Source organism: Hyperolius riggenbachi, chromosome 3, assembly GCF_040937935.1.
Source record: "Hyperolius riggenbachi isolate aHypRig1 chromosome 3, aHypRig1.pri, whole genome shotgun sequence".
Classification (NCBI taxonomy): Eukaryota; Metazoa; Chordata; class Amphibia; order Anura; family Hyperoliidae; genus Hyperolius; species Hyperolius riggenbachi.
The window spans coordinates 497713042-497725653 of NC_090648.1; the positions used below are offsets into that span (position 1 = coordinate 497713042).

The following is a 12612-nucleotide window of genomic DNA, read 5'->3' on the forward strand; positions in this document are numbered from 1 at the left end:
CAACATTTTTTAGCAGAGCATCACTGAAATGCTTAAACAAAGCACTTTGTCCTGCTATTCAGCTTCAATCCGCATCCAACTAATGATAACAGTATCTTTGTTTACATACCAATGTTGTTACAATGTGTGTACACAGTCTAACAAGTGAAAAGGAGCTCTCTGTGCTTCAGGCACACACACAGTTCAGAGTAGCTCATTAAAAGAGGTTAATATATAATAAAAAGCAGTTTGAATAAAATGCAATGGCAGCTTTCAGGGCAAGATAAATTACACTTTGGAAACTTGTAATTTGTAAATAGACAATATTACTTATGCACAAAAGCAAATATGATAACTGTATGAGTAATAAAAAGTAGGAAAACATTTTTATTGAATGTTATGTTGGAGTTTCAGACCACTTTAAGACACATACATAAAAACATAAGCTAAAAGGTTTTGGACTAGTCCATCTCCTCATGGGGGTATTCTCAACGTTTCCTTTATCTTTTTACAAAAAGCACTGCGCACACACACACAACACACACAACACACTATACATACACACACAACACACAAACAACACACAACACACTATACATATACACACAAACACACACACAACACACACCACACACACACTTTTCAAAATTGGGCCCATATGCAATTCACTTTTTCTCCTGAGTTTACTCCTGGGTGATATTTTAAAATTTGTTAATAAAATATCTTTTAAATCACCAGCAAGCAAGAAAATACACAAAATAATTTTGGTAGGACTTTTTCACCAACTTTTAGGTACTTTTTCAATTGTAAAGTGCTTAAAGCAGATCTGAGATGAAAAACTAAACTATAACAAGTAACTTGTCTATATCTCTTATCTAAAGTTTAGATAGTTTACATAGCAAATCTAGCTGCAAACAGTTTCAACATTTTATGATTATTTATTCCTGTGATACAGTGAGGGCAGCCATGTTCTGTTTGTCACATTGTCACAGGCTGAGGGCTGGAGATGCTATCAGCTTGCCTGTGTGTAAATTCACTCCCCTCTCCTCCTCCCTCCTCCCCTCTGAAATCTCTGGCTAGTAACACCTCCTCCTCCTCCCGCCCAGACTGAGCTCCCATAAGCCCTTGTTCCAAGGCACTTTGAGCTGTGAGCGAGGCTTGTTTAGTTTATAGGGAATTAGGCCTGGTGCACACCAAAAACCGCTAGCAGATCCGCAAAATTCTAGCAGATTTTGAAACGCTTTTTCTTCTTTTTCTATAGCGTTTCAGCTAGCGTTTTGCGGTTTTGTGTAGCGGTTTTGGTGTAGTAGATTTCATGTATTGTTACAGTAACGCTGTTACTGAACAGCTACTGTAACAAAAACGCCTGGCAAACCGCTCTGAAGTGCCGTTTTTTAGAGCGGTTTGCGTTTTTCCTATACTTAACATTGAGGCAGAAACGCATCCGCAATCCAAGATCTGCAGCAGCCCGGGAGTATGCGTTTCTGCAAAACGCCTCCCGCTCTGGTGTGCACCAGCCCATTGAAATACATTACCCTAGCGGATCCGCACCCGCAAGCGGATCGCAAACCGCAGCAGAACCGCTCTGGTGTGCACTAGGCCCTAGAGTATTAAAAAAAAGTATTTGGCTTGAGGAATGCCCTATAAACTGTATGAACGGAACACAATTATGCAATGAGTAAAAGTTTATCTCGGATCTACTTTAAAAAGTTATTTTTTTTAAAAACCTGTAACTTTAAAAAAGTTCCCTGGGGAGTACTTACTTTGGGAGGGGGAAGCCTCTGGATCCTAACAAGGTTCCCCCCGTCCTCCGGTGTCCCGGCAATTCGGTGTTACCGGAGTAGTAGCTCTTCGTTCGGGCTGAGGTGGAAATAGCAGTGCCTGCTTATATCCGTTCTACTGCCAGGCGCGAGTTCTTTGTGCCTACGCAATAGAGCGACTCGATCGGGGTTCGGCTAGTTCTGTCTAGCCCGAACAGAGAGCCGGTAAGTAAATATTGCCTGTCGCTTGTCAGCTTTGTTGCGGTTTTGGGGGAGCCAGCGCTGGATTCCCCCCAAGCTACAGAGGATGGGAAAGCCTCATTGGGACCCTGAGCCTTCCCCCTCTCAAGGCAAGTATCCCCCAGAGGGTTTTTTTTTTTGTTACAGAGTCTCTTTAAAGGGAACCAGAGATGAAGCACCCTCATGTATTTGACCATATATATCAATGGGAACATGACAGTAAACACCTACTCTGCTCTTTGTTGCATTCTTCTCTGCTAAATCTGCCTGTTATCAGCTCCCTGACGGAGCATTCAGTCTAGCTTTGCCCGGAATGATTATAGCCGAGTCATTATAGCAGAGCCACAAGGGGGCAGGCTTGGGCTTGAAAAGACACCAGAGAAGACAGACTCAGCTATAATCTTTCCTAGCCAAGCTAGACTGAGTGTTCAGTTGGGGATTCTTATCACAGCTGATAACAGGCAGATTTAGCAGAGAAGAATGCAACAAAGAGCAGATTAGGTGTTTACTGTCATGTTCCCACTGATATATATGGTAAAATACATGAGGGTGCTTCGTCTCTGGTTCTCCTTAAAGAGGAGCTGTCAGCCATACTATCTCAGAAAAAAAACACATATATAAGTAAATACTTGCTCTATTTACATAACATATGTATTGCACTGTCCACGTTTTGATTTTAGTGATTTTTCTACAGTAAAAAAAAAAGGAGCAAAATGCTTCTTAACATTTCCCATCTTAACGGTGGCTATTTTGAAGCCAATCCTGATGTCATTTTCTCCCTTACTCTTCCCTGCCCGATTTGCCCACCCTTCACTATAGAACGTGTATGGTCTCAACATGAGAAATATTGGCCAATCTGAGAGGAACAGAGGTGTGGGAGGGGAAACCAGGAGGGAAAGAGTCTTCAGCCAATCAGGCTGCATTAGTTAAGACTGAGGGGAAGCAGAGAAGCAAAAAAAAGGACATCCCAGCATGCCCTGCAACTTCCTTTTTGTGTACCAAATAAGAGTCAGGTAAACTGGGGAATGATCATTTATCAACAAGAAAAGTAATAGAGATTTTAACTTTTGTATTGCTTGGTGTAATGATCCGCTTAGCTGGCTGCACAGGCAGACAGCTGTTTGACCATTATTCTAGTCTGTGGGCTGCAGGTCTCTGGAAAGAGACCTGTCTTTTCTTTGCAAGTTTCTGATCTGCTCTGCTGCTGAGGAATTTGCATACATTGGTTATGCAAATCACCCAGCTAACTTCTTTGTAGGCTGGCAGTATAAAGAGCTATGTTTCCCAGAGTCCTTTGCTGGTCATCCTTCATGGTTTGTTGAAACACTCCTTGAGTGTCAGCCCTGCTATTGCTTGTTAAAGTTATCTTAGAGTAATTCTTGGGACTGCACTAGGCAGCTTCCCTAGTGCAGTTAGCTTGCTATCTGTTTTGTCTGTATTGCCTCTCTGTTGCAATTGTCCTGTCACCAACGGTGGTTGTCAGGAAATCGTTCTGTCTGTCTGGGGTGCTAACCAGAGCAGCGGTCGCTACTGGTAGCCCCTTCTGTTAATCTGTCTGTCTTGTTTGGATCGCACTAGCCTCTAGCGGTTGCGGCTGTGGATCCTTCTGATCTTTCTTCTTGGAGTATAGCTGGAGCAGCGGTTGCTCCCTGCTATCTCATCTGTCTGTCGTGCTTGGATCGCACTAGCCCCTAGCGGTAGCGGCTGTGGATCCTTCTGATCTGCTTTCTTGTCCCTGTACCCGGATCGCACTCGCTCTGGCAGAAAGAGCAGTGGATCTTCCCTAGCCTGTTCCTGAACTCGGGTCGCACTCGCTCTGACGGAAAGAGCAGTGGATCTTTCCTCTCGTATTCCTGTTTTCCGTTTGTCTGTCTTGTCTGATACGAGCGCTCGGTGAGGTAACCGTTAAGCAAGCGCTCACGTTCTTTGTTTCGTGTTTGTCTGTCGGTGGTTAGTTAGGCGTGTCTGTCTCTGTTGCACTTAACGTGCGGAGATCGCGCTGTAAACGCCTTCGCTGTTGCGAATGAGTCCGGTGTCTGCGTTTAGCTAGCGTTTGTTATTTTCGCATTGTCGTTTGCTGTGCCTTTGCTACTCTTGTGTTCTGTTCTGATCCGTCTTGTGTCACTTCTGGCGATCACCTCTCTCGCGATCATACTTTGTTTCTGCGAATGTGTGTTCACCGTCGCTAGGTGGCGACTAGATTGGGGAACACACATTTAGTCTTTCTCTATGCTCTTCTCTTTAAGGGCTATCTAAGCCCTACCCGGTTGCAATTCAGAGACTTCTCATCTGGCGCCTGTGGCAGCACGGAGACCTTGCTCCTCTGCGCTCCACAGCTCCACCTGCCGGTGAGAATTTCCCTCTACTGGTGCTTGCACCAAAGCTGGGCTCCCCCCTTCATATGCTTGTGGAGGATTTCCGCCGTGCCGTACCACGGAAATTATTCCGCATTCGTTACACTTGGTTAGCATCCTTATTACTTGTTTACCAGATCAAAATAAAGAATTGACTTTTGATTTTATGCCAGACAGTTACACTTTAAAGAGAATCTGAAAATGATCTCCTAGGAGATAACTTAAGAGAAAAGTTAATGGCATATGGGCCTTGGACTGAGCAACTGTCGTTCAGTAAGTACTTTGGAAGATAAATCCTTGATGAGGAGATGGTATAAATAAATTTATAATGCATTTTATTTTGGATCAAATCTAAATCTACATTTTATGCTTATGAATTTTAAACCTACATTTTTGCGATTGCAGCCCTTTATAGCTGAGTGCCAGACAAATGTAAAGACCTGCTGATGAAATAAAGGTGTATTTTTTTCTATGGCTTTTTTTTCCTCACGAGCACGGGAGCGCGCACGTGCACAGCGGCAGCAGCACTGTTTGACTTATAAAAACAACCTGGAGCCTTTAACCTCCTGAGCGGTATGGACGAGCTCAGCTCGTCCATCACCGCCGGAGGCTGCCGCTCAGGCCCTGCTGGGCCGATTTTCCTCAAATAAAAAGCAGCACACGCAGCCGGCACTTTGCCAGACGCGTGTGCTGCCTGATCGCCGCCGCTCTGCGGCGATCCGCCGCGAGCAGCGGCGAAAGAGGGTCCCCCCAGCCGCCCGAGCCCTGCGCAGCGGGACCAATCAGTTCCGGCCAGCGCTAAGGGCTGGATCGGAGGCGGCTGACGTCAGGACGTCGGCTGACGTCCATGACGTCACTCCGCTCGTCGCCATGGCGACGAGGAAAGCCAAACAAGGAAGGCTGCTCATTGCGGCCTTCCTTGTTTATTCTGGGCGCCGGAGGCGATCGGAAGAACGCCTCCGGAGCGCCCTCTAGTGGGCTTTCATGCAGCCAACTTTCAGTTGGCTGCATGAAATAGTTTTTTTTTAATTAAAAAAAAACCCTCCCGCAGCCTCCCTGGCGATCTCAATAGAACGCCAGGGAGGTTAAGAGGCTCTAGCAGGACATTTTTTTTTATAAATCTGGTTGTCATTAAGTGGTTAATTTTTTTATGAGCTATGGTCGCTCGCCATCATTTGCCTACAGGAAGCTGCTTACTCAGATGCATGCTGGGAAAGGAGGTCACCATCTGTTACCCTCCCTGGCATTCAATTTCTGCTGGATTTTAGTGCAAAAAATGGTTCAATTAATTTTTTATGAAATTTTTTCCTGTAACGTAACAAAATGTGTCCAGCAAGGGTCTAGTATACTTTTTTTTTTTTAAGTAAAATAAACGTTTCAAATACAAAATCATGTCAAAGAATACATTTTCCCTTTCTGCCAGGCCACAGTTTCCCCACTCTTCAGCTTTTTGGCAGCAAAACAAAGTTTCTGGCATGCAAATTTTTGCATGCAGTTATCCGGAGCATGTGAAAATTTGCATACATCAAATTGTGTTCACCGGTGTCTTACGTGGTGGTTAATCAAACTTGGAGCATCCAGGGTCGCCTTAAAGGAGTTCTGTGGGGGGTTGTGGAAGAGAAAAACGGACACTTACCTTGGGCTTTTATCAGCCCGGTGCAGCGGTAATGTCCCACGCCGTCCTCCTCCCATCTGCCGTTCTCCGCCGCCGGCCCCGGTCTAAGCGGCATGGGATCCAACTGTGGCTGCGCTAGAGTGGCCGCGCACCCGCTCGCTTCCGCCTGCGTCATCGGAAGCTTACTGCGCAAGCGCAGTACAAGGCTCCGTTGTACTGCGCCTGCGCAGTAAGCCCCAGATGACGCGAGCGGAGGCACGTCTGTATGTCAGACGAATAATAGCCCGGTGCCGGCTGCGGGGAACGGCGGATGGGAGCAGGACGTCGTGGGACATTACCGCTGCATGGGGCTCATAGAAGCCCAAGGTAAGTGACAGTTTTTCTCTTTAGAAACCCCCACAGAACCCCTTTAAACGACGGTAAAAATTGGTACTGGAATGCTGCGTTTTGCATTACTCCCACATTCCTGCTCCTCACTTATTGGCTGAGGGCAGTTCAGTGTGAAGCTGCTGAAATCTGATCTATGCTTTGCTCACATGCTTACAAAGCAAGCTAGATAGGACAGTGCAGATTCTAGGAGAAAAAAAAGGGAGGAAAAGAAATCAGGATTGGCTTCAGTTAGAGGGAATCAAGATGGCAAATGGCAGGAACAGAATTCTCTTTATTTACTATATAAAATTCACTGAAATCGAAACATGGACAGTGCAATACATCTGCTATGTAGGTAGAACAAGCAGTTATCTACTATATGTATAAACACTATATGTGTTTGTTTTTCCTGACATAGTATGGCTTTTAAGAATCTCTGGTAGATTTTGGTGTTGGGTGGGAGTAAAGAAGGGAGAAACCGTAGAAAGAATTGAACTTTATCCCCATCAGTAGCCGATACCCCCTTTCCCATGAGAAATCTCTCCACTCACAGCAGAGACATAAGAGATGGACTGATCTGCCCAGAAAATGCTCTTAACTTAAATAACAAGAACATAGATCGCCCAACTTGAAAAGCCTTTAAAGTTTGCTTGTTTTTCTTTTTTTTCTTCTTTTTTTTTTAAAGAAATGCTGGGAAAAAAAAGTAGTTACCAAAAATTCAAAGTCTGCTACAGTCAGTCCTTCAGATTAGTGGTAGGGAGGCTTCCATGCACAAAACAAACCAGAGGGGAATGCTAGTAATAAAAGGGGAGAGCCTGGATGAGGCCGGCAGCTAATCCTCAGAAGAGAGTCTGGATGTAGAACTAGTATGTGTAAAGGCATTAAATATTAACAAGTACAGCTCTCAGGGGAGCGCAGTGCGAGCGAGTGTACGCTGCACCCTGCAGTCAGCATGCCCAGCCGCCCGCTCCCTTCTGCTGTGTAACATACATCAAACCGAAGAATGTGTACACATGGACGCCCACCACCGCATATCATACATCAAACCGCAGAGCCTGCGTGTGTACACATGGACGCCACTGCATAACATACATCAAACCGCAGAGCCGCATGTGTACACATGGATGCCACCGCATATCATACATCAAACTGAAGAATGTGTACACATGGACACCACCGCATAACATGCATCAAACTGAAGAATGTGTACACATGGACACCACCACATAACATGCATCAAACTGAAGAATGTGTACACATGGACACCACCACATAACATGCATCAAACTGAAGAATGTGTACACATGGACACCACAACATACCGTATATACTCGCATATAAGCCGACCCGCATATAAGCCGACCCCCCAACTTTTCCCTGAAAAAACAGGGAAAAATGATTGACCCCCATATAAGCCGGGGGTAGGAAATGCTGGATTGGTGCAGCCCCCCAGTGTGTCCCAATATAGCTAGTATAGTGCCCAGTATAGGTAGGTAGTGTCCAGTATAGCTAGTATAGTGCCCAGTATAGCTAGTAAAGTGCCCAGTATAGCCAGTATAGTGCCCAGTATGGGTAGGTAGTGCCTCAGTTTAGCTAGTATAGTGCCCAGTTTAGCTAGTATAGTGTCCCAGTATGGCTAGTAAAGTGCCCAGTTTAGTTAGTATAGTGCCCAGTTTAGCCAGTATAGTGCCCAGTTTAGCCAGTATAGTGCCCAGTTTAGCCAGTATAGTGCCCAATTTAGCTAGTATAGTGCCCAGTTTAGCTAGTATAGTGCCCCAGTATGGCTAGTAAAGTGCCCAGTTTAGCCAGTATAGTGCCCAGTTTAGCCAGTATAGTGCCCAGTTTAGCACCCAAGTATGGCTAGTAAAGTGCCCAGTTTAGCCAGTATAGTGCCCAGTTTAGCTAGTATAGTGCCCCAGTATGGCTAGTAAAGTGCCCAGTTTAGCCAGTATAGTGCCCAGTTTAGCTAGTATAGTACCCAAGTATGGCTAGTAAAGTGCCCAGTTTAGCCAGTATAGTGCCCAGTTTAGCTAGTATAGTGCCCCAGTATGGCTAGTAAAGTGCCCAGTTTAGCCAGTATAGTGCCCAGTTTAGCCAGTATAGTGCCCAGTTTAGCTAGTATAGTACCCAAGTATGGCTAGTAAAGTGCCCAGTTTAGCCAGTATAGTGCCCAGCATAGGTGGGTAGTGCTCCCCCCCGCGGCCGCCGCTGCTGCTATTACCTTGTTAGACAGCGGCCGCTTCCTAATCCGCGTTCCTCTTCTTTCTCAGAGTGTATCACAGCAGCGCGCCCGGCGCTGCTGCTGTGACGATGCAGGGGGCAGGAAAGAGCGCGACTCCCTATAGCGGCGATCTGTATCGCCGTTACCAAGGGAACCGCTCTATCCTGCCCCCTGCATCGTCACAGCAGCAGCGCCGGGCGCGCTGCTGTGATACACTCTGAGAAAGAAGAGGAACGCGGATTAGGAAGCGGCCGCTGTCTAACAAGGTAATAGCAGCAGCGGCCGCGGGGGGAGCGGGGAGGGGGGGGGGGAGCGGGGCGCGGACCACCCGACCACCCACCACTAGACCACCAGGGAAGACTCGCATACAAGCCGACCCCCCAACTTTTGACCCCCTTTTTGGGGGTCAAAAATTCGGCTTGTATGCGAGTATATACGGTAACATACATCAAATGACGGAGCCTGCGTGTGTACACATAAACGCACACGCCACTGCATAACATAACAGGGCTGTGGAGTTGGCACAAAAATCCTCCGACTCCTCAGTTTAGGATTCCACCGACTCCAAATCCTCTATTTTGCATATTACAATCTTGTTGATTGAAAGTATGTAAAATAAAATGCATCTCTTAACTGCCAACATTGAGGAATTTTAAAATACAACTGAAGCGAGAGGGACATGGAGGCTGCCATATTTATTCCCTTTTAAACAATACCAGTTACCTGGCTAGCCGGCTGATCTTCTGCCTCTAATACTTTTAGTCATAGACTTAGGCCTCGTTCACATCATACGCGTTTCCGTGCACATTTGGAAGCGCGCATGACGTGGTAACATGCAAGAACGGCAGAAGGGTATAGACAGCCCTTCTGCCGTTCACATCGTACGCATTGCATTTTGATCACACGGCCATCTGCGCTGCATAGATGTGAACGAGGCATAACACTAGTCCTTGGTAAGAGTACTTGTAAAAGGTACAGACAGGAACAAAGAACATCTATCAGGCCCTAGGCAATGTAAGTGTGGGTACATGTAAGAGTGATGTGCAGGTACTCTGCAGGGGAATGAGGAGATTCTTCCTCTATTACACATTCTTCATGTACAATCTGAACCAGGTTTATGAGTGATAGACAACACCTCTGTGTTCAATGTGCACAGCATTCTCAGAGGATACCCTGCAGCTCTGTGGGGAGTGCATATGTAGAGTATAGTACTAGTACTGTGTAACAAAGTAAACCTGAGACAGATGAAAGTTTTATACATACCTGGGGCTTCCTCCAGCCCCCTTCAGGCTAATCAGTCCCTCGCTGTCCTCCTCCGCCACCTGGATCTTCTGCTATGGGTCCAGGTACTTGAGCCAGTCAGGCATTTTTTCCGACTTCAGGTACCCAAAAACTTCTCCGACTCCTCAGCCCTGTAACATACATCGAACCGCAGAGGCGCGTGTGTACACATGGACGTACAAACCACAGCAGAAATATTTATAATGTACTAAAGCCTGCGTGTGTACACGTGGACGCACAGACCACACGTGGATGTATACCCCTGACGCCAGCAAGACGCTGAAACCGGTCAGGTTGAGAGCGGGCAAGATCCTTGCATATTGATTTGGTGAAGTGTATGAGTATCACTGCGTTGGGAAGCGGTGATAGCCAGTGGGTCCTAAAGCAATCGGGACCCACAGAAGTGAGTACAATTTTTCTGTTTTACTACTTCTTCTACTACTATTTTATATTAAAGGGGCACTATAGCGAAAAATTTAAAATATGTGCAAACATAGATAAATAAGAAGTATGTTTTTCCAGAGTAAAATGAGCCATAAATTACTTTTCTTCTATGTTGCTGTCACTAACAGTAGGTAGTAGAAATCTAATAGAGGCGACAGGTTTTGGACTAGTCCATCTCTTTTTGGGGGGATTCTCAGGGATTTATTTATTTTCAAAAGCACTTAGTGAATGGCAGTTGCTCTGTCACACTGCCAAACAACTGTGTAGTGAGCAGGGAAGCTGGCCAGCATCATTGTTTAAATGCTTTTTAGGAAATATCTTTATAAAGAATAAAAGTCCTGCTGTGAATCCCCTATGAAGGAATGGACTAGTCCAAAACCTGTCACTTTTGTCAGATTTCTACTAACTACTGTAAGTGACAGCAACATAGGAGAAAAGTAATTTATGGCTCATTTTACGCTGGAAAAAAGCACTTCTTACTTGTCTATGTTTACATATATTTTAAATTTGACAATTTTTCACCATAGTGCCCCTTTAAAAGCTGGATTGAATTATTTGAGACTGAGGGAGTCCCTGTCTCTGTTTATGCCTCCCTGTGTACCTGGATGTGAGGTACTACTCAGCATTCTAAATGTTTTTACAGAGCAGCCAGTGATATATTGACCTGTCCTCTGGAGAGAAAAAGAAAATACAGTGACTGACAGTTGAGATAACAAGCTTCAGAAGGCAGAGCTCTCTGCGACTTTGAAAGTCGTGGAGCTCAATGCCTCTTTTGCATAGAGAACAACTGGACTTTAACTCTTCCTGTACTGGAAACAATATTAGACTTCTGTCTCTGCTCTTAATGTTTTATTTCTTAGCTGTACTACACATACAAATCATTATATCATAATTTTTTTGTGGGGGCTATCTGTATTTAACACACACACAGAAATGTAGCACATACCAATACTGTTAGGAACACAAACTACATGGTTGACTTGCAGTGTAAATGTGGAAGCTGCCCAAACTGTAGTAGCCCACAGCAATAAAATCGCTCTGCCATTAAACAAATTCTTCTGTGGCTTCTGCGGGGGGGGGGGGGGGGGAATGGGGGCTGTATCTGCACCCTGGTCACTGGCTTAATAACCAGACAGAGAGGCTCTAGTTTATCAGAAATGACACCAGCAGCTGCCTGTAGGGCATTACCTTGTACACCCGACGCCAGTTCTTCTTGTTATCCTTCAGCATCCTTGTCCACAACATGTTCATCAGCTCTGGGAACTGCTCATACATGAACGTCGACCTGCAATAGAGATCACAGTGCATTACTCCGCTGCACTTATCCTAAACGGCCTCTAGATGGCAGAAGTAAGCTTGAAGGCGTTCTACCAAGCTAACCAATAAATAAAAGGGTGAAATAATCCTCTACTGGTTACACAGATGTATTTCTGATGTGCAGTACAGCATAATCGGTGTAGAAAAGTTGGATTCTAAGGCCTGATTCACATCTGCATTATTTTTGCGGAGCCGGCCATCTGGATACAGGAAAACGGTCCATTTTTACAGCCAGTGTGCTGTAAAACGTTTTCGTTGGTTTCTTTTTTGCTGCAAAACCTTCCGTTTCCGTCCCGCTGAGCGAAACAGTCAGGAAAATTAGTTCCCGCTGCATTTTTTTGTCCGTTCAGCAGAACGGAAACTGGAACCGTACGGCTGAATCCGCAGCTAAAAGCGAATATGAACCGGGCTGAACTGCGCACATGTAGTTGGCACAAAATATTTGGTGTTCAGCATAAATGGGCGATTTTTGAAATCCTGTAGGCAAAATCACATGCAATAAGACGCTGCTCACACTAATAGCGCTGTGTGCTTATGCCACGAGCTATCGCTTACAAACAGCCCACACCCATGTTGTATGGGCAATGCTCACATCTCTGTGCTGTGACGCGTGTGCTGCCCTCAGCAAGTTTCTGGGTAACGTGTGCAGAAATGCGTCAATACCATAGCAACTGATGAGGCCATGAAACTCCTAGTGTAAACAGGTGTCCTCAGCTCCCGTTTGTTTAAACCAACTCCCCTGTGTAAAAAAACAAAAAAAACAAACCCAATTGTACATATACTTTTTTACTGAAGCCAAACCAAAACCCAAATTGCCTTACATTTTGTCTTTAAAGTGATCCCGAGCTGCGGCTCGGTATCCAAATCCAACACATACCTTTAAGAGGGAAGCTAAGGATCCCTGATTTAAAGCACCCCGTTGTTGAGCGCGGCACACCTCCCCAGAGTCGCGCAGCTTTTTCCTGATGCGGTACCGCACAAGCCCACCCACGCATGCACAGTACCATAGAGCCCGCAGCTCTGGCTTTCTGC

General features: G+C 45.6%; 1 protein-coding gene across 2 annotated transcripts in view; it reads right to left on the reverse strand.

Moving 5' to 3' along the window:
- Positions 1-12612, reverse strand: part of CLINT1 (clathrin interactor 1) — a 106261-nt gene that overhangs the window by 32406 nt on the left and 61243 nt on the right. For both annotated transcript variants that reach the window (XM_068278291.1, XM_068278292.1), the window contains exon 3: positions 11452-11548. In XM_068278291.1, coding sequence (XP_068134392.1) covers positions 11452-11548 — 97 coding nt within the window. The remainder of the gene's footprint in view (positions 1-11451; positions 11549-12612) is intronic.